The sequence below is a fragment of the Canis lupus genome, chromosome 15 (assembly GCF_003254725.2).
Source record: "Canis lupus dingo isolate Sandy chromosome 15, ASM325472v2, whole genome shotgun sequence".
Classification (NCBI taxonomy): Eukaryota; Metazoa; Chordata; class Mammalia; order Carnivora; family Canidae; genus Canis; species Canis lupus.
The window spans coordinates 12,454,985-12,477,493 of NC_064257.1; the positions used below are offsets into that span (position 1 = coordinate 12,454,985).

Genomic DNA, 22,509 nt, shown 5'->3' on the forward strand with positions numbered 1-22,509 from the left:
CATTCCCTTTGTTTCCTTAAAGCCCTTAACCACTGAAGTTTTTGCATTTCTTTGTTAATTCTGATACCTCCTAGGAAGTTGTGCCTGAAGTGTGCTTAGGCAAGCAGAGCCAGTAAGGCACAGATCATGGAAAATATGGGGTGGGGGTGGGGGTGCCTAAAACGACCGCTCTTCTGTCAAGAAATCTATATCTTGTCTTTCTTTTCCTGGGGACCCCTAATTCTTTCTGCTTACACCTTGAGGGACTCTATTGATTTGCAGTTAGAGCTGAGAGTGTGGTCTCTTGGTGAATGGGTCTCTCAGACAACCAAGGGAACCGAACTAAGAATGCTGTGTTTCATATCCATATCCTTGGTGCTAAATAAACCTGTTTGTTTGCTTCTGCTAATATTTACATAAACATGATCTTTCGATCAAAAAATAATAAACTTTCTTTACAGCAAGGATTATCATACCCATTTAACAGATGAGGATTATGCTAGACATGGTTTGTTCTCTTTCCATTCATTTCACTTGTTTTCGGATGTGTAGCAGCCAGGCTAATGAATGATTTACCCCTACTTTCAATTCTAGAAGCGATTATCGATTAATCCATTAGGATGGACAAATTTCTGAGAGCCAGTTAGTAAATATTTTAGGCTTTGCAAGCCATAAGATCTCTGGCCCAATTACTCAACTCCATCAGTGTAGCGTGAAAGCAGCCATAGACAATCCATCCGCAAATAAACGTGGCTGTGTTCCAAAACAACTTTTCTACAAAATCATGTGGTAGGGCTGACTTGGTCTGTGGTCCATAGTTTGCTGACCCCTAACCTAGAGCAGCTTTTCTCAAGCAGGTTCCTCATTTGAACTACACACACAGTAAATTATTTGAATGGCTATGCTCTCAATTCTCCCAAGGTTGCCAAAGATCTACAGCATTTGTTCTCATGGTGTGGTGCTCATTCCTGCTGCATTAGCTTTATCTGAGAAATTGATAAGATTGTAATGTCTCAGGACCAATTCCTGAATCAGAAACTCTGGGAATGGGGCTCAGCAATCTGCATTTTAACAAGATGTCCAGGAGATCCTGCATGTTCAAGTTTGAGAACCACTGCTGTAGAGTCTAGAAAGAAAACGAAAAATTCGTTTCATTGTCACAAAGGGTGCAGTTAAACTCAGGGATAGAGCTAATCAGTAAATGGAGTTGCCCTAATCACAGAGATTGGATTGGAAGTGATCCAAAATGGGGACATTTTTCAAAATATTTAACAACCAGCATATCAAGGACCCAAACTGATCAGAATAGGTGGCAGCCATGGCATGGAACAGTGTTCTAAAGGCCCCTTCTTACACTAGGCACTAATCCTTTCCTTCCTGGATCACAGAGAAGTGAGGGGAGGGGAGGAACACCTTCCCCCAGAGTTGGGTGGTGGGGGGTGGTGCAGAGACCAGGGAGAGAGAATTGTTTACAGGGGAAGCAGTATTGGGGAAATACCTATTTACCAAGTGCATATGCAGAGAAGCAAATTTTGCCAGCCAAGTTGCATCTCTTTAGCATATTGATTATTTTTTAAGCTAGTAATTTTTGGGAAACTGTGAACACAGGAGAAGTTCTGAAAACCAAGAAGCTTACCTTTTTGTAAGGGACATTTAGGTACATAAGGGAAATCTATTTGTAAGGGCGTCTCCCTCACTGTACCAGGAGGAGGATGAGGACTAAATCTCTAAAACCTATTACCAATGGAGAAGGCAGGGACTTAAACTCTTGTTTATTGTGCTTCTCCCGGTAACCTCTCCTAACTGACTCCCCACCCCCTAACATCTTCTTTTGTCTTTAGACATTTTGCAGGGTTGCTCAGTTTTCATGAGTCTCCCCCATGTATACAGGAGGTATACATGTTTTTGAAGTTCTGTTTCATATCCATTTAGTTCATTTAATTCTTAGACCAGCCAGAAGACTCTTGAAGGCTAGAGAGAAATTTTTCCTCCCCAACATATGCAAGTGTTTCACTACTGTAACTGGTACCAGCGCACACCAGCTGCAAAGCTGTCCTGGGGTAATTGGCACAAGCCTCGATATTTCCCATCAGTGACTGTAGAGACAACAGCCTGCCTCCCACCCCCTCCACATGTGATAAGTATGTAACCCACGAAAATATCAACCTAAAGGTGAAGCCAACGTAGAGAGGAGGACACAGCAGAGAGAATCAGAGGGAAATGGAGCTCCAGCCCTGAAGGAGCCACTCGAACTCATCCTGCTCCTGGGCACTCCATTCACCTGGCTCAGTTTGAGTTGAATTTTCTGGCTTTTGCATCTGAAAAAGAGGCCCCGAGAGTATCCTAAGGAAAATCTTGTGAGGAAAAGGTTTCTGAGGGCCTGATTGAACTGTTGTCCTTTCTTCCTGGAGATTTGGGTAATGTAGACCCTCCCTTCTTCATCACGTCTGCTGGGGAACAGCTCAGGCGCCCTTTGCCCCAGCTGTGTGTTGGGCCGGCTGCAGTGCTTGTTTATTAGTGGAATGCATCTGATCAGAGAGGCCCGCCTGACAAGTTCATTACATATCAATTTAATTAGCTGATTTACATTTAATTTACATTTCAATTAATGTCTTTAGCAACAAAACGCTGCCTTAATAGGGTAATTGCCTGTTAGGCAATATGTAAAAGAATAAATAGTCGCATTCTGAGGAAGAATTCCTATTTTCAATTTTTTATTACCATAAATAACTGAAATAATTATTGCTCTTAAGGGCCACGTCCTCGTTTCCTTCTGGGCCTAATTATAAAGACTTAGTACCTCATTAAGCAAAATGGTTTTAGAGTCACAGAAAAACATTACTCGAATCGTGACTCATTAGTTTCGACAAAAGAAGGAAAACTGTGATAGTAGGCACATTTGAAGGATTGGGGGATTTGACAGTTAATAGAGGCAAGCTTTGTCCTAAGCCACATCACGATAGCAGGTGTTTCTGTTCTGCACACCTGTTGGATATTGCTCTGAGGGCTATACAAATAGCCTCTTATAAGTATTTCTGGAGATGAGAGGCTCACTGTCATCAGGCCTTACAGGACTCTGGATTTTAAAAGTTCTTTCTTATGTTAAATCTGCCCCCCCTCTTTGGTAGGTGCCTGCCAGGGAAGATGTTTTGCCAGGGTTATAATTTTTATGTAACCATAGTTGTGCAGTAAGAGGAACTGACCACACAGGAATAGAGAGGAGGTGGGATCCGTAGAAAGGGAAGCAAATGGTCTGAGAAATGGGGAGAATGAGACTCTGTGTTTTGAGAATTCAAGAGGAAAAGCTGCCCTACACCCAAGGTGAATAGGAGGAGCGGGAAGGAGTGGGGTTTGGGTCTGAAAAGTCAGACACCAGCACCAGTGCAAATGGGGCTGGCTCGTGCCTTGAAAAGTGGCCGGGTGTTTAAGCTGAAACAGCAAATGCTGAGAACTGAAGACTTCAGAGCCAAAGTATGGGGATCCCTGAGGCTCGGGTTATCCTTCCTCAAAGATCCACGGCAATCACTGCAGCCACCTCGCTGCCGGCTGTCTCCAGCAGTGCCACCATGTGGGAGCAAGGTGCAACCGCAGAGGAGGGATTCCCGCTTCACCCCGAAAGCCTAACAGGCCGGGTTTGGATTTGATCCGTAGACAGAGGAACAAAGGAAGTCTCAGAAAAGAAACACTGGACTTCCAGAAAATAACTCATTTAAGAGCTGAAGGAAAGGAGAATTTTTTAATTCATTTTAATGGGAAAAAAAAGTGACCATATTTGCACCCTAACATTCTGGAAGTGTTCATTCCAGTTATATGACCACTGGTGCCTGCTTTCCCCTCTCTCCCGCTGGAACATCTTCGCTTCATGTCAACCCTTTAGAAATTCAATGAGAGGACTTAGGTCCCTGGGTCCACCTTTGCTCACACCTGAAGTTTATTTTCAAGGTAAATACCTCTAATCCCTCGCTCTCTTTTTTGGGTTGGGGGGTGGGGGTTAGTTTTTCAGATTCATTGACACCTTAGCTACTCTCGTCTGGAAGTTATCAGATTTATTCATGGCCTTTTAAAAGCATATACAAAATCTGAAGGCAAATTCCAGAAGCAGTGAACACAAGGCAGGGTGAAGGAGGCTGTCAGGAGGGCAGCAGGTGTTCCTCCCCTCACCACACTTACCCTTCCTGGTAAGTTTAGAGCCAGCCGGGAGTCTCAGCCCTACCAGATCCAATGCTCCTTTTTCATTACACATATTTTGTAACACTTTCTTTCCTATACGGAATTCACAGAAAATATAACTTGCCTAAGTGCACAACTTTCAAAAATACCTACGTAATTCTATCTGTAAGATGAAGGAGAAATAAAAGAGTAATGTATCATAGAATGATCTGCATTTCCATATGTAAATATGCTGGTACATAAAATGATGTAATGAAGCAGCACGTGCTTTCATCTCTTTATAAAATTACCTGAATGGGAGAACTACAAATGCAAGCTGGCTCAGTCAGGTATGTTGAACTAATGATGCAAACACTACCCACTAGCTGAGAGTGATATGCTTTTCTAAACTCATGTACAACTCTTTTTCCATTTGTCTGTTTTTTTCCTTTACATACAACCTTTAGGATAGTTCTGTACAAAATAAAATGTAGCCTCCTTTTTTATTTTTTTAAAAATGGCATTATTCTGGAAGAACTGCCTTGTATTTAAATCATGCGAAGACTTCGAGTTTATGTGTGAAATGAAATCAGGCTATAGACTCCAGTATTTATAAATACACTCTTCACCCATTAAGTTATGTGAAGGGATGGGATTTGGGGAGGCTGGACGCTTCTTGCTTGTGTATGACTACCTGGCATTTCTGAATATTTCCCACCAAGTGTCAGGAGCACTCCCCCCTCAATTGTTGTGACAGCTATTTAAAAGACCCACATATTTCTGAAACACCTACAGGGTGATATTATCTTCATAGAGTGATGCAGATTTATGCCTCCATTCCCCTTCCTTCTGACCCCAATTCTCTTTTGAACTAAGAATTCTGTCCTGAACCCCAGCTCCCTGCCTTCCTCTTATTGGTGCCCAGTTGTAGCCTGGGGATGGAGGACTGGTCCAGTTCCTGTATTCTCAACTGTTTCTTACTGCACAGATTACTCAGGGCTCCCTATAGACTATCATCACACTCTGAAGACAATGCAAACTGCTTTTCCTTGGTTGTGGATTGCTTTTTGGCTTGTGAGAAGGTTCCAGTTGTCCACTTTAGGAACTGCGGCCTCCCATGCCGAGGTCCCACCCCTATTAGCTCATACACACCATGTCTGTGCTCACTTCCAACTGCCAGCACCTGTTATTCTCCACTGTCTCCAGCTGCTGGAGCCCACTCTACCTACATGGAAACACAGACTGGAATTAACACTCAACCAATGGCTGATGGGAATGGACAGATACAGATCTCAGGTGGGCGGGGATAACTCTAAGGTGTATATTCCACACTGGCTCTGAGTGGGATTAAACTCCAGTCTTCCACAATAGCAATTTGCTTCATAACACGCCTTTTATTTGACCTCCTTCTTTCTCTGGTGTTTATGAGATCATCACCTCAATAAACTACTCAAATAATTGTCTGAAGGTTCTAGGGAAACCCAAAATGAGCAACCCCGGAGGAGCAGAACTTCCAGGAATGCCTTTTTTGTAGAAGATCTCCTAGGCCTCTCAGGGAGAAAGAGAAAGAGAGAGAGAGAGAGAGAGAGAGAGAGAAAGGAGCTTGACACTGAGGTAAACTGGATCTCACAGGATAGCCTCAAGGAGGATCCACAGCTTTCCAAGGAAGTCATCCTAAAGTAGGAGGCCTATGACTCCTGTCTTGAAATTTTTGTAGGTGTGGGGGTTGGCAAGGAGGAATCATGTGTTGCACTGGCTACTGGATGCTAGCTAGCATTCAACTGTGTTTCTCCTTGGCCCTGAAAAACATGAACGACGCTCATCAAGAATGGATGTGAAAATCAGAAAGGGCATGTACCTTTGGTAAGCTTTATAAATTAAATAACTGTTCTCAGTCGGTTGCTGGACTCTGAAGTGTGACTGAGGGGATGTTTTCCCTGGCTGGAGAGAGTCCTTCCGTGTTGGAGGGAGAGCAGAGACACAGGGTACAAGGGCAGAAATGGCTCTGAAGAGGGACAGTAGTGGGGGCAGACATGCAGTCCTTCTCAGGCTAGTAGCAGCAGCGACAAAGCCACAAAGAGGTGGAGTCCAGAGCAAGCAGCGAGACATCGGCGGCTGGACAGCTTCAGTGGACCCCGAGGACTCCCTTAACCACCCAGCCCCAGGGGGAAGGAAGGGCCTGGGGCAGGCCCTGAAATCCCAGTGGCTCCGCTGAGCCGGAGCTGGAGTCCGAGGCCGAACCACTGTTAACTAGGCTGTGGAACAAGCAGCACATTTTGCTTGGGTCAGCACATTCCAAAGCTGCCCTGTGACTTCCAACGAGACAGGGGCTTTCTTTTCCTCTTTATAGTTTATTGGCAAAGTATCAAATATTTTATAGGGCAAATGCTGCCATCCGCCCAGCTGTGCTGAGCAGTTACTGCCAGCGAGGATGTTTCAGCTGGGACTCACGCTAGGGTAACTTCAGATTTAAAAGCCTGCCTCTGAATGCCTCCCTTCATGCCCTTTAAATGTTGCAAATCAAAGAGGCACACAGGGAGGCTTGGGGATTGGCAAACTTCCTGCCTCAGTGATGAGAATGTAGCCCTTTGTGTGGCTAGGACAGCTAGGGGTGAAGAGGAGGAGGGAGGAACACAGGCGGCCCACCCGGGAGGCCAGAAGTCCCAGTGGACGAGCAAAGCGAATTTTCCGGCTGAGGTCAGGCTGGGGTACTGATGAGACTTCACCAACAACCAGCAGTATCAGGAAGCTCCTTCTTTTCAGGCAAGAGTGCTATGGTTCCTGCTCACTCCTCTTCCTTTCCCTCCCTTTCATGTGTATTCATTCACTGAGTGCCCAATATAGGACAGCTTTCTTGTGGGTTCAGGAGGCTCCAGGGCCCCTGACTTGCACCAGCCCTTCCCCTGGTGCTGAGTCCACCTGGTCACATGTTTTTGCAAATCGTGCAAGAGAGATTTGAATGGCAGTCTTCTAAAACCCGGATCTCTTTCCACTCGAGTTTTCCCTCCACCTCACTAGTCTTTGCACACAGCAGCCATAGGCATCTTGGGCAGCCACCTAAAGGTCAAGTTGAAGTTGGGCTTAGCAGATTATGTTTATGTGATTTGTGGTTACTTCCCACGTAAAATTCAGTTATTACTGGCCACCTCTGGCATAGGAATGGCTTCCAGGAATACTGCTACTGCCCATAGTGCTAATTAAGCCAATGCAGTGACCCAAAGATACGGGGCCTCTAAGACAAAAGACATTGGCAACAGATCAGTGAGTGAGTCTTGTCAATTCAGACAGTGTGCAGGATTAGTACTGCATAAGGCAATGCAAAATGCCTTGAATTCTTATGGCAGCTCATACAAGAAACTTGATAAAGGTTTCCCAGGAAAAGCATCTGAAAAATTTATCAAACAAAACCAATGAGTGGTTGGGAAGCTAAAGTAAACTGTTGTGAGTACTAGAAAACAAAGACCCAATTTTGACCAATCATACTAGACAATTACAACAAAAATTGTTGTCATAGGAGAAGGTAATCAAAGAGAAAATGTAGGAAATACAAGATTTATAGTGGTTATCTCAGGCAGTTAGTATAAATATAATGTGATATTTCTGGATTTTGAGATTTTTTTTAAATTTTGATTTATGATTTCCTCCCCATTTTAAATATTTACTTTTGTACTTAATTTTCCATTCATAAATGTTATATTCTTTTTCTTAAAGGGCCCTCCCCAAATTATACAAGCTTCAGGTCTCCCAGAACCACTGAGACACAAGGAGAGCTAGTGGGCCTAGAATAGCCAAGACCGGGCCTGTGGCTTCCAGGATCTCACAGGCCACCGGGCCAGCCAGATATACATGAAACAACAATCATACCAAGTGCCCCCAGGACGTTAGGGACTTTACCTCACTTCCCATCTCCAACTCAGTTTTTTCTTTTTCTTTTACTTCCCTTTAAAAAAAAAAAAAATCAGATATTTATAGGAGCTAGTGTACCTTGCTTGGTCTCATGGTGCTTCCACCTCTCACTTTTCCCTCCCCCATCAAAGGCATCTTGTTCCTATCCATGTCTGTCTCCTTCCTGGCCACAGCAAGGTGATTTCTGGGATTGGAGGCTTTTGTTTTCCACATCCTCTCTCTCCGCATCAAGGAAGATAAAGCCGCCCCATCTCTAGGCAGACTCTCCCATTTACAATGCTCAGGCTACAGTGGCCACCATCCACTCCACAGTGTATCTTTGAGGGAAGGGGGAATGCTGTGGGGAGTCTGAGTCATGCTGAAGCAGGACAGCCGGGGGACGGGGGAGGCAAAGCTGAGAGACTGAGAAGAGATGCTGTGGGGACTGCAGAGGAGGGAGCAAATGTGTTCTCAGCAGCTCCAAACCATTAAATGGACCACCAAGTGGAATCTTGGAGGAGGGAGATTTTGTCCCATTGTAAGAGAACTTCATAATAGTCCTAATCATGTGACAGTGGGGAGGGTAGCCTCCCTAAAACCAGGGCCCTGTTAACCCCTAGGGCATTGTCATGTGAATTAGAAAACAATGGGCAAAAAAAAAAAAAAAAAGAAAACAATGGGCTTCTTCCGAGCCAGCCACTGCCTGACACACCCCAGCCCCCACTCACTACTCTGGGCAGGTGGCCTAGTGCAGAGCTTAACTCGAGCACTGTCTTACGCAGTAACTGTGTAAGGCAGTGAGCTTTCTGTCACTGGAAGCATTCAACTAATGATTGGAGAATTTCTTTTGGTTCTGGAGGGAATGATCCTGCTTATAATTCTCTAGCCTGGGCTGTAAAGATGTGCTAGAGATGGAGGGAGAGGAGATGAAGGGAGGAAATAAATGGAGTAGGGGAGGAGAGATGGAGGGGTAGAGAGAGGGAATGGAGGTGGAGGAGGGAGAGAGTCAAGGAGGCTGATCATTTTAAGCTTGTGTCCACATGTGCCCAAATCCAGCTGCATCTTCCCTGCTTTATGAGCAAATAATTTCTAGCTGTGTCTGCCCCAAGATGTCAGTCCCTACCCTATTATTCTTCAAGCTGTCTTGCCTGCTGAGTCCCAACTTTGTTTCAGGTGGTATCATGGTATGAACCATAAGCGGTCTACACCAGGGGTTCTCAACCTGACTGCACAGTGGAATCCCCACCTGTACAGCTAACATATATATTTAAATTTAAAATATAGACTAAATATATATTTATACTATATATTATTGTATGTGAAGATATATATGTATAATAGTATATATAATCCATATTATATATACTAATATGTATAATAATATATATATTATATTATTATATATACACACATGCATATACATGTAATCAGAACCTTTGGGAATGAAGTCCAGGTATCTTTATTTTTTAAATTTCCCCGGATGATTCTGGTTAGGATTGAGAACCACTGGTTCTCAGTCATGAACATCCTTTTCCCATTTGTGAAATATTCCACTTTTGGCCTCCCCTATGGCTGTAGGAGGTCATGTGACCTAGAAACCGAAGTCTGTTGGGAGGCATCTAGAAAGCTTTTATTTCTCTATAAGAAGAGGGTGACTTTATAGTTCGTTGATGCTGCCCTTTCACCTTTTTCCTGGTGTGAATGTGGACAGCCACATTCAGCTTCACAAGGAAAAAGAAAAGCACTAAATACAGTGAAATGCAGCAATAGGAAGGAATTGGGCTTTCAAACTAGGTGAGCTTCAGCAGCAACCACCCCTCCTCCACCCGGTCCCACCTGACCACCTCCAGACTTCTGGGCATATGAGATAATTAAATATCCTTATTTTTTAAGCCATCGATAATTGAGTCTTCTGTTATTTGCAAGTAAAAGCAATTTATCTGGGTATATTTTCTTATGATGAAAGCTATTATGATTTTTTATCCCCTTGAATAAAGAGAAGTACAGCCCATGCTAATGTTCAGGGTTCAGAAAATGAGTGTTCCTAGAATGAAAATGTGCAATGGATTTGTGATAATTTTTTTTTATACTGATTGTATTAGGTTCCTCAGGCTGCCATAACAAAGTACCACAGACTGAGAAGCTTAAACCACAGAATTTATTTTCTTGCAGTTCTGGAGGCTAGAAGTCTAGGATCAGCAGGGTTGTTTTCTTTTGAGACCCTTCCCTCTCTCCTTAGCTTATAGATGACCATCTTCTTTCCTGTGTTCACATGGTCTTTTCTGTGTGTGTGTCTGAACCTCTTCTTTTTATAAGGGCATCATTGGATTGATTTGGACTCACCCTAATAAGTTCATTTAACCTTTATTTAAGGTTTTATTTATTTTTAAAGATTTTATTCATTTATTCATGAGAGACATAGAGAAAAAGAGAGGCAGAGACACAGGTAGAGGGAGAAGCAGGCTCCATACCGGGAACCCGATGTGGGACTTGATCCCAGGACCTCGGGATCACACCCTGGGCTGAAGGCAGACACTCAACCGCTGAGCCATGCAGGTGCAGCAAGGTTTTATTTATTTATTTGAAAGATAGCAAGAGACAGCATGAGCAGTGGGGAGGGGATTAGGGAGAAGCAGACTCCCTGCTGAGCAGAGAGCCCAATGTGGGGCTTGATCCCAGGACCCTGAGATGATCCTGAGCCAAAGGCAGATGCTTAAGGGATTGAGCCACCCAGGTGCCCCAGCCTCATTTCATCTTAGTGACCTCTGGAAAGATCCTGTTTCCAAAAACAGTCACATTTTGAGGTACTGGGGGTTAGGACATCAACAAATGAATCTTAGGGCACACAATTCATCCCATAATACTAGTGTTAAAATTTGGCCAAGAATGGGCTCTTCACGGCTTGAACCAGTGGTTCTCCATCCTATGATCATCCGGGAAAATCTTAAAAATGCAGGTGCTTAACCTCAGTCCCAAAGGTGCTGATTTAATTGATCTGGGGTGGGACTAGATATACTTTTAATTTTACATATTGTCAATCATTATTTCTCTAAGTAAGAGTTGGTTAAGCCAATTAGGGAAAAACTTCTTACTTTATTTAAAAAGTCACCAGAATTTTAAGGGAGAAGCCAACCTAGTTCTGATGGATTGAAGCTGAGAGAGGAGTACTGTGGAAGGGGGTCTCCAGTGTAGGGCTCAAGCTGCCTGTCTTGTCCAGAAAATGGGGAGACACCCAACCCATCTCCACTCTTGCTCCCTATAGGAACAAGAGGAAATGGAGAGATGTGAAGGCATTAGTAGCACAGCTGTTTGAGGAAGAATGCCCCGAATGGGGTGCCCAGGGATACCAAGGATGGGAGGGCACTCACTTGGTGTCAATAAGGCCTTATGTGTTTTGTCCACACTCCCAATTAATAGGCCAGGAATTTAATTTTGTTAAAATTTGTAGGTGGCCTACAAAGGCCTGAAAGGGACCACTTACCAATCAGTGTGCTGAGAAACCACGCTCCAACAGACATTGCAGAGGACTGGTTCATTTCCTGAACATGACTTTAAAAAGTCCTCTGAGGTCACTATTTTGTGTCATGATTTTTAAATCTGTAACTTCTATTGCAAAATTAATTCTGGAGTGGCTTGGGCAGCCCCGGTGGCACAGCGGTTTAGCGCCGCCTTGCAGCCCAGGGAGTGATCCTGGAGACCCTGCATTGAGTCCCACGTCAGGCTCTCTGTATGATGCCTGCTTCTCCCTCTGCCTGTGTCTCTGCCTCTCCCTCTCTGTCTCTATGAATAAATAAATAAAATCTTAAAAAAAATTCTGGAGTGGCTTAAGAAACTTAGTGTCAACCTGTTGAACTTCTAATCCACCTGCAGATTCTGACTAAATCAAGTATTGTATGAGTTTCCTCCTGCTGCCCTGTAACACATTACCACAAACTAAGTGGTTTAAAACAACACAACTTCGTTATCTTCTTGTTCTGGAGGTCAGAAGCCTGAAATGAGTCTCACTGAGCTAAAATCAAGGTGTTGGCAGGGCTCTTTCCTTTGGAGTCTCCAGGGGAGAATCCACTCCTTGCCTTTTCTAGTTTCTCAAGGCTGCCCTCATTTTTGGACTCATGGTCCCACATCACATCATCTCTCTCTGGTTTCTTGATCATGTCACCCTCTTTCTGACACTGAGTCCTCCTGTTTCTCTTGCGATTACACCTGTATAAACCAGGATAATCTCCCCATTTCAAGATCATAAACTTGTTCACATCTACAAAGTCCTTTTGGCCATAGAATGTAGCCTTCACAGTTCTGGGAACTGGGATGCAGACATCTTTAGGAGGCCATTACTCGGTTTACCACAAGTACTCAGTGTCCAGGTGCTTACAGCTTATTAGTTATGGATAGAAATAAATGGTACCTACATCCCCTTCCTCCCACAACAACTACATGGATACACCACCACCAAAGGACCAATAATTCAGAAATTATTCCCTACGATGGATGTGGCTTATAGGCAATGGGATTATGCACAGGGTCCAGACCCTTTTCTTTCCTGAAATGGAGATTGTAGGGTCGAATCTTAGGAGGCTGTCCACCGGGTTGGAAGCAATACCCAATTCCAGCACACTCAGTTTGTACCTAGGGCTCAGAACTTTTATACTATGTTTTCCTACTCCCTTCTCTTATTTTTCAAAACCAAGCTGACCTATTACATGGCCATTTTCCTTAAGGCTGAAATGATCCCTCATTTGCTTATTACTTTCTCAAATTTGATCAGAGGAATGGAAATCTAATCATTATTGACTGGACTAGCATACCTTACATAGGGAGACAAGATTAATAAAACAAAGCGTTACTCCTGGGTATGTATTATACTGATTGCATAGTACGTTTCAAGCCCAAGCGTTTTTCCAAGGAGTACAATTCATATAAGAAAATTTTATATAAGAGGAGTGCCTCAGTGGCCTGCCTTTGGCTCACGTCATGATCTTGGAGTCTTGGGATTGAGCCCTGCATTGGACTCCCTGCCCAGAGGGAGCCTGCTTCTCCCTCTGCCCCTTACTCTGCTCATGTTCTCTCTCTCTTTCAAATAAATAAATAAGTAAACAAACAAACCAATAAATAAATAAAGTCTTTAAAAAGAAAAAGCAAAATTCTATATAATAAAATTCTTTTTTTTTTTTTTTTACATTAAAGTATAGTTGACACAACATAAGAAAAGTCTCACTACAGGGTGATTCTTGCTTGATCTTTTTATTCCAAACTCAGAAATTTAAACTTAAATTTTTTATTTTTATTATTTTTTTAGGATTAACTTTGTGTTTTTTATTCCTATCAGATAATTTTAAGTCTTGTTTCTCTTAAACTTTCCATACCATTCTCAATGATAAATAAGTCCAGTCACGTATTAGAAGTTTAGACAAAGTTGTACTTTACAATATATAAAATCATCCCGAGAATCAATTTAAATGACAGAAACATGCTTTCAGGAACACAAATACCTTTTCAAATGCAAGATCATACTGTGATATGTAACATCTATTCTACTAATGTAACAATCACTGTTATATTTTTTGTTATATTTGTTTGATTGGTATTTTGTTAGTGATTATTAAGATAATAAATGAGAGGCAGCATTTTACAGCAGGAGAAGGACAGGCTTAGGTTCAAGTTCCTGCTGTGACAGGTACTACCTCTGTGATACGGGCACATCAATTTAATTTGCACTTGTTTCCTCATTTATTAAATGGGGATACAGATACTTTCCTTGTAGAGATGTTTAAGGTGTATAATTATCTATATAAAGTACCTTGTACAATATCTGATATTAAATGAACTGTCACCAGTTACTATGGCCATTTTATGTTGTTAATTGTCATTATGAATAATGAAGACACTGATTTTTTTTTGGAAATCAAATCCATTATAGAGACTGGAGTCTAAAAAATGCCTTCTAGCCTTCTGACCATTGGCCAGGGAACCTAAGTTACCTCCTCACTTCATAAATGCAAAGTAGATGTATAAAAGGGGAAAAAAAGCTCTAATTTATTCTCTCAAAGTATTCATCAAATGAGGTAGGATTTCTGGGGAAGATTAAGAGCTTACATTTTTTTATTGGACTTATTTCCCATAAAGTTTCACAAAGGATGAAAGGAGGGGAAGTGCAGAAGCGTACTATTTCTGTTTTATCTGCAACCTGTGATTATAAATCTTCCCGAGATATTGTTAATTATAATGATGCCATTTACAATGCTGCAATTTAAGACTATTAGAATTTTTACCCAAAATTTCATGCCTGGGGCTTAAAAATTGGCAGCTGAATGTTTGTATGAGGCTGAAAACTTGAAGGCTATGACAGAAGGAGAACATCTTTAAACTATTTGCTAAAGACTGAATGTGTCCCCTCCAAATTCATATGTTGAAATCCCAATCCCCAATATGGTGGTATTTGTGAGCAAGGCCTTGGAGAGATAATTATGTCATGAGGGTGGAGCCCTCCTGGTTGCAATTAGAGACCTCAGAGAGCTTTCTCACGCTCTTCCCTGGGTAAGGATAAAATGAGAAAAGGGCCTTCTGCGACTCAGAAGAGGGCTCTCACCAGAACTCAACTGTGCTGGCACCCTGATCTTGACTTCCAGCTCCCAGAACTGTGAGAAATAAATTTCTATTGTTTATAAACCACTGTGGTGGCTCTGGTGTTCTGTTATAGCAGCCCAAACTGACAAAGACAGGTGCTGTGCACAGAGAGCCTAGAAACCTATCACAGGTTTCCTTAAAAGTTCAAAGGCTGAGATGAGCTTTACATGCCTAGGGAGAGATTTGCCAGTTAGCAGCTACTATAGAGCAGAACAGAGACTCTTGGGATTTGGCAGTACTGGGGATGTTGGAGTACTGAACATTCCACTGTGGAGAGATCTTTTTAAGACTTGTATAATCCTCTTAGAATCCAGCTGATACACCAGAAAGTCTGCACTCCAGCAGAAAGAACAATATTCTATAGTTAGGCCTGCACTAGGCTTGCCTGCACAGTCTACAACCAAGCCTGAAAAAGTTTGGAAGAGACAGAGTTTGAAAGTCGAGTCATACCAAGTTAGACAGGCTTTAAGAACATCTTGGGCTTTCCACTTATCTGCACTAGCCAAGTATATCACTAAAGTCTGTACCAGCTTAAGGCAATCACCCCATAATTAAACTGCCTGCTAAAATAAGAATCAATACTCTTCAGAAAAAGATAATAGAATCCAGGTTCTTACAATGTGTTATTCAAAATGTCCAGTATTCAATAAGAAAAATCACTAGGCATACAAAGAAACAGGAAAACGCATGTTTACGAAAATGTGCAATTAGTAGAAGCAGAGCTTGACATGGGACAGATGTTGGATATAACAAATATAGACTTTAAGGCAGCTATTGTAAATCTTTTCAAGGAAAAAAGAAAGATATATTCAAAGAGTAAAGGAAAATAGGGTCCTAGGGATCCCTGGGTGGCACAGCGGTTTAGCGCCTGCCTTTGGCCCGGGGCGCGATCCTGGAGACCCGGGATCAAATCCCACGTCGGACTCCCGGTGCACGGAGCCTGCTTCTCCCTTTGCCTATGTCTCTGCCTCTCTCTCTCTCATAGATATTTATGACTATCATAAATAATAAATAAAAAATTAAAAAAAAATAGGGTCCTAATGTGTAACCAAATAGGGAATCTCAGTAGTCATGTGCAAACTAAAGAAAAGAAAAAGAGCACATGGAAATTTTTAGAACTGAATAATACATTAACTAAAATGAAAAATTCACTGCGTGGTGGGAGTACTGACTGGTATGGCATTCTGGACAGCAACTTGGAATTATTTCATACAACTAAGACTATTCATACTCCATGACTTAATTTCTCTTCTGTTCATCACATACCATATGGAAAATTTTGAAAAGCACAAATTGGGGAAGATATTTGTTAACACATAAAATCGATGAAGAATTAGTAGCTGGGATATATAAAGAACTCCTATAAATCAGTGAGAGAGAGAGAGAGAGAGCAAACAAGGGAGCAAGAGAGAAAGCAAGAAACAGTCTAATTAAATAATAGCAAGAGAACTAGTAGGCAGTTCACAAAGAGAAAATGGGAAGACTAATAAAACTATGAAAAGGTGTTAAGGGATCCCTGGGTGGTGCAGTGGTTTAGCGCCTGCCTTTGGCCCAGGGCGCGATCCTGGAGACCTGGGATCGAATCCCACATCGGGCTCCCGGTGCATGGAGCCTGCTTCTCCCTCTGCCTATGTCTCCGCCTCTCTTTCTCTCTCAATGTGTGACTATCATAAATAAATAAAAAATTTAAAAAAAAAAAAAAAGAAAAGGTGTTAAATCTCAATAATAATAAAAGATGCAAAACAAATGCACAATGAGATATGTAGGCTGCACACACTCAAATATACAAACATTAAAAATATAAACAACACTAAATGTTGGTAAGGATGTGGGAAAATAAGAACTCTTACATACTCCCATCAGGAACATACGTTGGAAATGGTGTGGTATTACCAATTAAAATCTCTCCTGTACAAAACCTAATACCCAGTGAATCCACTACCCCTGGAGCATGTGTGTGCTAGTAGACATGTACTAGAATATTCACAACAACATTGTTAGTGATAACTAAAAATGGAAACAGTGCAAGTGGCCATCAATGGTAAAAATAAATAAATATTCAATATATTGGAGTACTATCCAACAATAGAAAAACTTCTGCTACACAGCATCATTACTGGGTGAATTCCACAACATAATAACAGTGAGAGAAGCAAGTCCCAGAAAAAGACAAATAGTGTAATTTCATTTTTATAACACCAATAACAGGAAACAAAGACATTTTGTTTAGAAATGCACACAGGAGGGGCACCTGGGTGGCTGACTCTGGATTTCTGCTCAGGTCAGGATCTCAGGGTTGTGAGATGGAGCCCCGAGTCCGGCTCTGTGCTGGGCATGGAGCCTGCTTAAGACCCCCCCCCCCGCCCCCGTTCTCTGTATGCCCCTCCCCAAATGCACACATAAATAGCAGAAGAACGCAGAAAAGTAAAGGAGCCAACAAAGTCAGGGGAGTGGTTTCTCGCAGGCCGAGGCAGGCAGTGCACTGGTTGGAGCCTTTCTGAGGCCTGATACTCTATTTCTTAACCCGAGTGTGAGTTGCACAGTTACTCACTTTGTTGTTTAAGATGAATATGTTTTGCCTTGTACACTTTCTCTATGTGTGACGTATCTCACACTAAAAATGATTCTTAAAAAGACTGGATCGGACAACCTCTTGAACTCGGTGTGCGGCCGGGCCCTTCCCACGCCCACTTGCTGGTCCTGCATGGGCGGTGCCCGGTGAGCGGCGGACCCGAGGTGCACAGGCGGCGGGGGCGGCAGGAAGAGGGGCGGGCGGGCCTGCGAGAGCAACCCCACGGTTCCCGGGGAGGCGAGGGGTCCACACCCAGGGGCTGGGTCCCGGGGCTGGGTCCGCCTCTGCGCAAGCCTCTGTGAGATTCCCATCTAATCACCGAACTGGGAAGTTCAAGCAGAGACCCCACACTGAGGGCGGTGCTTTCACAGCGGGGGGGCCCGAGGGCGCCCCGCGGCTCTCCAGCCCAGGGTGCCGCCTGCACCCAGCACAGGGCTCCTGGAGCCGGCTCCCCGGCCCCGCCCCCGGCCCCGCCCCCGGCCCCGCCCCCACAGCCCGCGGGGCGCCTCGTCCGGCTGCGCGCGCACCGTCGGACGTCACAGACGAGCTGCCCCGCCCCGTCCCGCTCCTTCGGAAGCCCCGCCCCCTCGCGAGGCCCCGCCCCTGGCGTTCGCCGGGCCCCGGCGCGGCCCCGCCCCGCCCGTCTTCCGGCCCCGCCCCCCGGTTGCCATGACAACGAGTCCGCGCCCCGCGCACAGCTGCTGCTCGGGCGGGACCCAGGCTGGACCGCGGGCCCCGGCCTGGGGGCCACAGCTGCCGCCGCCGCCGCCACCTCGTCTCCTCCCCGCCCCCGCCCCGCCCCGCCCGGCGTCTCCTCGCCGCCCTCGGGCCCGCGGCCGGGGTCCGTCCCCGCCGCCGCCCCCCGCGCGGATGCCGAAGGTGAAGGCGCTGCAGTGCGCGCTGGCGCTGGAGATCCGCTCTGTGAGTACCGGTCGCGCCCCGGGCCCGCGGGTCGGCTCTTCCTCGCTCGCCGCCGTGCGCCGGGTCGCCCCCGGGAGCCCGGCTCCGTCGCCTCGGTGTCCTCCCGCCCCGGTCCCGGCGTCCAGTCGCGTCCCCGCGGCCCTGCCCCGGGAGCCTCACTTCGGGAGCGCCCCCGCCCCGCCCCGCCCCGGCCCTTCCAGCGGGGTGGGGTCGGGTGGGGCTTCTCCTCCGTCCCCCCTCTGCACCTGCTGCCCTAGACCGCCTTGTTGGCCCCGTTTCTCCCCGGCCGCCCAGGCGCCGGGGTTTCCTCCCAAATCCCTGCAGCAGATTTGCTCAAGTGCCCAAACTTGGGGTTGGCGAAGGAGCCTCTGCTGGCGGTGTTGAGAGTGGAACCCCACACCCGGCGGCCAGGCCGTCAGCTCTGCGGAGCGCCCCGCCACCTCCCGGCCCCCCCTGCCCAGCCTGCTGCGGGGACCAGCTGAGGCATGAGCCCCCACGTCCTTCCTTTAAAAAAAAAAAGATTTTATTTATTTATTCATGAGAGACACACGGAGGCAGAGACACAGGCAGAGGGAGAAGCAGGCTCCCTGCGGGGAGCCCCATGCGGGACTCGATCCCAGGACCCCGGGGTCACGCCCTGGGCCCAAGGCAGACGCTCCGCGCTGAGCCCCGCAGGGGTCCCCACCGCGTCCGTCCTTCAGTGAAGGAAGTTGGACCTCTCTGTGATGGGAGAAAACTCCATCCGTCTTAACCATCGCAGTAGACCCTTTCAGGGGTTTTTTAACTCCCTCCTCTGCACTTTTTACAGAACCCTCTCATCCTGGTCTTCAGATGAAAGCCCCAACTTGTCTCTTCTGGAGGAAACCCTCAGAGAAGCTTTCCATACCCCCATTTTAGACCCAAATCCCCCATTCGGTCTCTTTTCTCTCCTTCCACTTCTAAGCCCTCTCACCTCTCAACTCTTTGATCTCCCAGTGAAGGCAGGTGGTGAGGGTACCTGAGAATCCAACCCCAGGCCTCTGAGGGCTGCCCTGGGAAGCCCTCCCCACTTCCTTCCTGCACATCCTGCAGGCCTGCAGGCCCGGCTTCTGGGTCTGCCTAAGCCCTCCCGTGCTTTCCTGGCTGTCCTAACTCGCGTTGGAATGAGGCCGCTGTTAACACAGTCCGTGTTACCTCCAGGGAAGTCACAGGACTGTTCTAGATCTTTTGTTAGGTGTTAAAGAAGGTAAGGCTGGGTAGGGCAGAGTGTGAGGCAGAGTGGAGGGGAAGAATGTTTCTGGGGATGTTTTCATCCCACAGCTGCCAAAGTTTAGCAACTTTGTAAAGTAAGATTCCTCTAGCAACAGAATACCCAGAGCTGCTTCAACGGCTTGGCCTGGAGCAGTTGGTAAAACTCCTCTGCCTGCAGCCTCACCGCACTGCACTTTGTTACTGGCTGCTGCTGCTTCCTCTGTCAACCAGTGGGGGTTAGCGGGAGTGCAACTGCCTGAGGGGCTGCCCCCCCCCCCTTTTTTAAAGGCTTTATTTATTCTTGAGAGAGAGAGGCAGAGGCGGAGACACAGGCCAAGGGAGAAGCAGGCTCCATGCAGGGACCTCGACAAGGGGCTGGATCCTGGGACTCCAGGATTATTACGCTAAGGCAGACACTCAACCGCTGAGCCACCTGGGCTGCCCTGGCTTCCCTTCCTTTGCCAAAAGATCTCCAAGAGGAAGTACTTGGATGTAACTGATTGATTACTGCCCGAAGGAGTTGCAGAAATACATTTGATTTCAGTACTGCTCTTCCTCAGAAAGTAAATGTGTGATGCAGCTTTGTGTTCATCGAAGCTGAAGAAGTTATGCAAGTGGAAACGTTCCTATTTAACTTTTTTCAACAGACACTTGAGTCGCAGAATTTCACAATTCTAAGAATCTTAGATATCATTGAATTTAATTCCTTTTTACAGGTGAGGCTTAGCATGGCTAATTATTTGCTGAGGGTTGCACAACTGTTTAGAGGCAGATCTGCAACAAGATGCTAAGTTTTAACCAGCAAAAGCCCTGTTAAATGGCTCTGATGCTCAGAAGAAGTAAAAAAAAAAGACCATTAGCAACCATTAGCTTGATTAATTTGGCTTTGATTGAAATGATGAATTAAATGACCATAGATACTTTTAACCTCTTCTTTCAAATTTTAGTTTTTTCTTTTCAATTAGTTTTTTATGTTTACATGGTATAAAAGTCAAACCTACAAATGATATACTCAGAGCAGTCTCACATCCAGCACTATCTCCTCAAACTTCTTTCCCATCCATACTCATCTGCTGTAGGTAATGATTTTATTGTTTTCTGAATTATTCTTCTAGTATTTCCTTTTGTAATATAACCAAATGGATAACACACACACACCATTCCCCTCATATGTGTTTTCTTTGCTTCTTTATACAGTAGGTAGCATATAAACTATTCTGCACTTTGCTTTTTTCTCCACTCTATGTATAAAATTTGGCATCTTTATTTTCCAACTTTTTATTGACATTTTTTCAAACATAAAGAGTAGTTGGAAGAATAGTACAGTGAATGACTATATCCCATGACTATGTACATTAATTTATCTGTACATATGTGTATATGTAAAATGTGTTTTTTTTGTTTTGTTTTTTGTTTTTGCTGAAAATTTGGAGGTAAACTCTTGGTATCATGATACGCCCTCAACATCCGTCTTCTAAAAATAATGACATGGTTCTGCATAACTACCATACTGTTATCACGCTTAAGATCATGAGTGACAATTCTTTATTTAAAAAACAATTTTAAAAAAAAATTTATTTATGATAGTCACAGAGAGAGAGAGAGAGAGAGGCAGAGACACAGGCAGAGGGAGAAGCAGGCTCCATGCACCGGGAGCCCGACGTGGGATTCGATCCCGGGGTCTCCAGGATCGTGCCCTGGGCCAAAGGCAGGCGCCAAACCACTGCGCCACCCAGGGATCCCATGAGTGACAATTCTTAATATCTAGTGCATATTCACATCTTCCCAGTTGTCCCACAAATAACTTGCAGAATTAATTTTTTAAAACCTGGATCCAATCAAGGTTTACATGTTGCATTTGGTTGTTAGGTGTTCTTAATCCATTTTAATATAAAGTTGCTCGGGACGCTTGCGTGGCTCCGGGGTTGAGTGCTTGACTTTGGCCCAGGGCGTGATCCTGGGGTCCCAGGGTTGGGGCTCCCGCATGGAGTCTGCTTCTCTTCTTTCTCTCTCTCTCTCTCTGTCTCTGTCTCTCATGAATAAATAAATAAAATCTTGAAAAAAAAAAGCTCTACTTTTTCATTCCCATGATCTTTCCTTCTCCACTGCCCCCCCATCCCCATGGATTTAGATAAGCTCATACACTCATGTAATCATTACTCAGGTGAAGATTTAGCACACTTCTATCACCCTAGGAAATGCCCTTGTGCTCCTGTCCAGCCCCGTGCAGAGGGAACTATTCTGATTTCTATTACTATAGATTAGTGTGCCAGTACGCGAATTGCAGGTGCAATGGAATCGTAGAGTATGTAAATTTTGTGTCTGGCTTTATTTGCTCAGCATAGTTTTGAGCTTCCTCCATGTTACTGTGTATCAGTAGTTTATTCCTTTATATTCTATGTGTAGACAACATTTTTAGCCATTCTCTTTACTGATGATTATTTGGGTTGTTACCAGGTGATGGTTGTCATGGATAAAGCAACTATAAACATTCATTCTTGTAAAACTCTGTGTATATTACCTTTTTTTTTTTTTAAGATTTTATTTATTCATGAGAGATGCAGAGAGAGAGAGAGGCAGAGACACAGGCAGAGGGAGAAGCAGGCTCCATGCGGGGAGCCCAACGTGGGACTCGTTCCCGGGACCCCAGGATCACTCCCTAGGCCGAAGGCAGACGCTTAACCGCTGAGCCACCCAGGGCTGCTCTGTATATTACCTTTTAAAGAGACCATGCTCAGATATAGAATATCCTATGTTGTACTATTATCTGAATTTTTCCCCTATGTGGTGACATTTACTTTGTTCCTAATTACTATTAACTGGAAATTAGAGGTTTTCTCTCTGTGTGCATTCCATTCTCTCCCCCCACTGTGCCCCGCATGATTGTTTTTTTGCTGCGGGCTTGTATTAGTAGTAATCTCATGTATGATACTGTGGGGAGATGAGGGCAAGAACATGGTAAACATGAAAGGTTTTAGTGTACAACACACCATTTTGTATTGCTCCATAGAGCTGTATGACTTGAGAGAAAATATATTGCTAGGAAGAAAGTCTGACTTTGCTCGATAAATCATTGGAGAATGATATAGGCCAATAACTTGCCTATCAAGAGCAGCAATTACATCTCCTACCACTTACACTTTTAATAG

General features: G+C 44.7%; 1 protein-coding gene and 1 long non-coding RNA gene across 4 annotated transcripts in view; one reads left to right on the plus strand and one right to left on the minus strand.

The window, feature by feature from the left end:
• Nucleotides 1-302: 302 nt before the first annotated feature.
• LOC125752570 (uncharacterized) lies at nt 303-9,048 on the minus strand. The gene is made up of 3 exons (XR_007402459.1): nt 8,113-9,048; nt 5,296-5,353; nt 303-1,105 (listed from the first exon to the last, which is right to left on the minus strand). It is a non-coding gene; the product is annotated as an uncharacterized LOC125752570 (long non-coding RNA).
• Nucleotides 9,049-17,869: 8,821 nt separating this feature from the next.
• SPATA6 (spermatogenesis associated 6) overlaps nt 17,870-22,509 on the plus strand; it is a 144,034-nt gene continuing 139,394 nt past the window's right edge. For all 3 annotated transcript variants that reach the window (XM_025420157.3, XM_025420158.3, XM_049094130.1), the window contains exon 1: nt 17,870-18,130. In XM_025420157.3, coding sequence (XP_025275942.2) covers nt 17,879-18,130 — 252 coding nt within the window. In that variant the 5' untranslated portion in view covers nt 17,870-17,878. The remainder of the gene's footprint in view (nt 18,131-22,509) is intronic.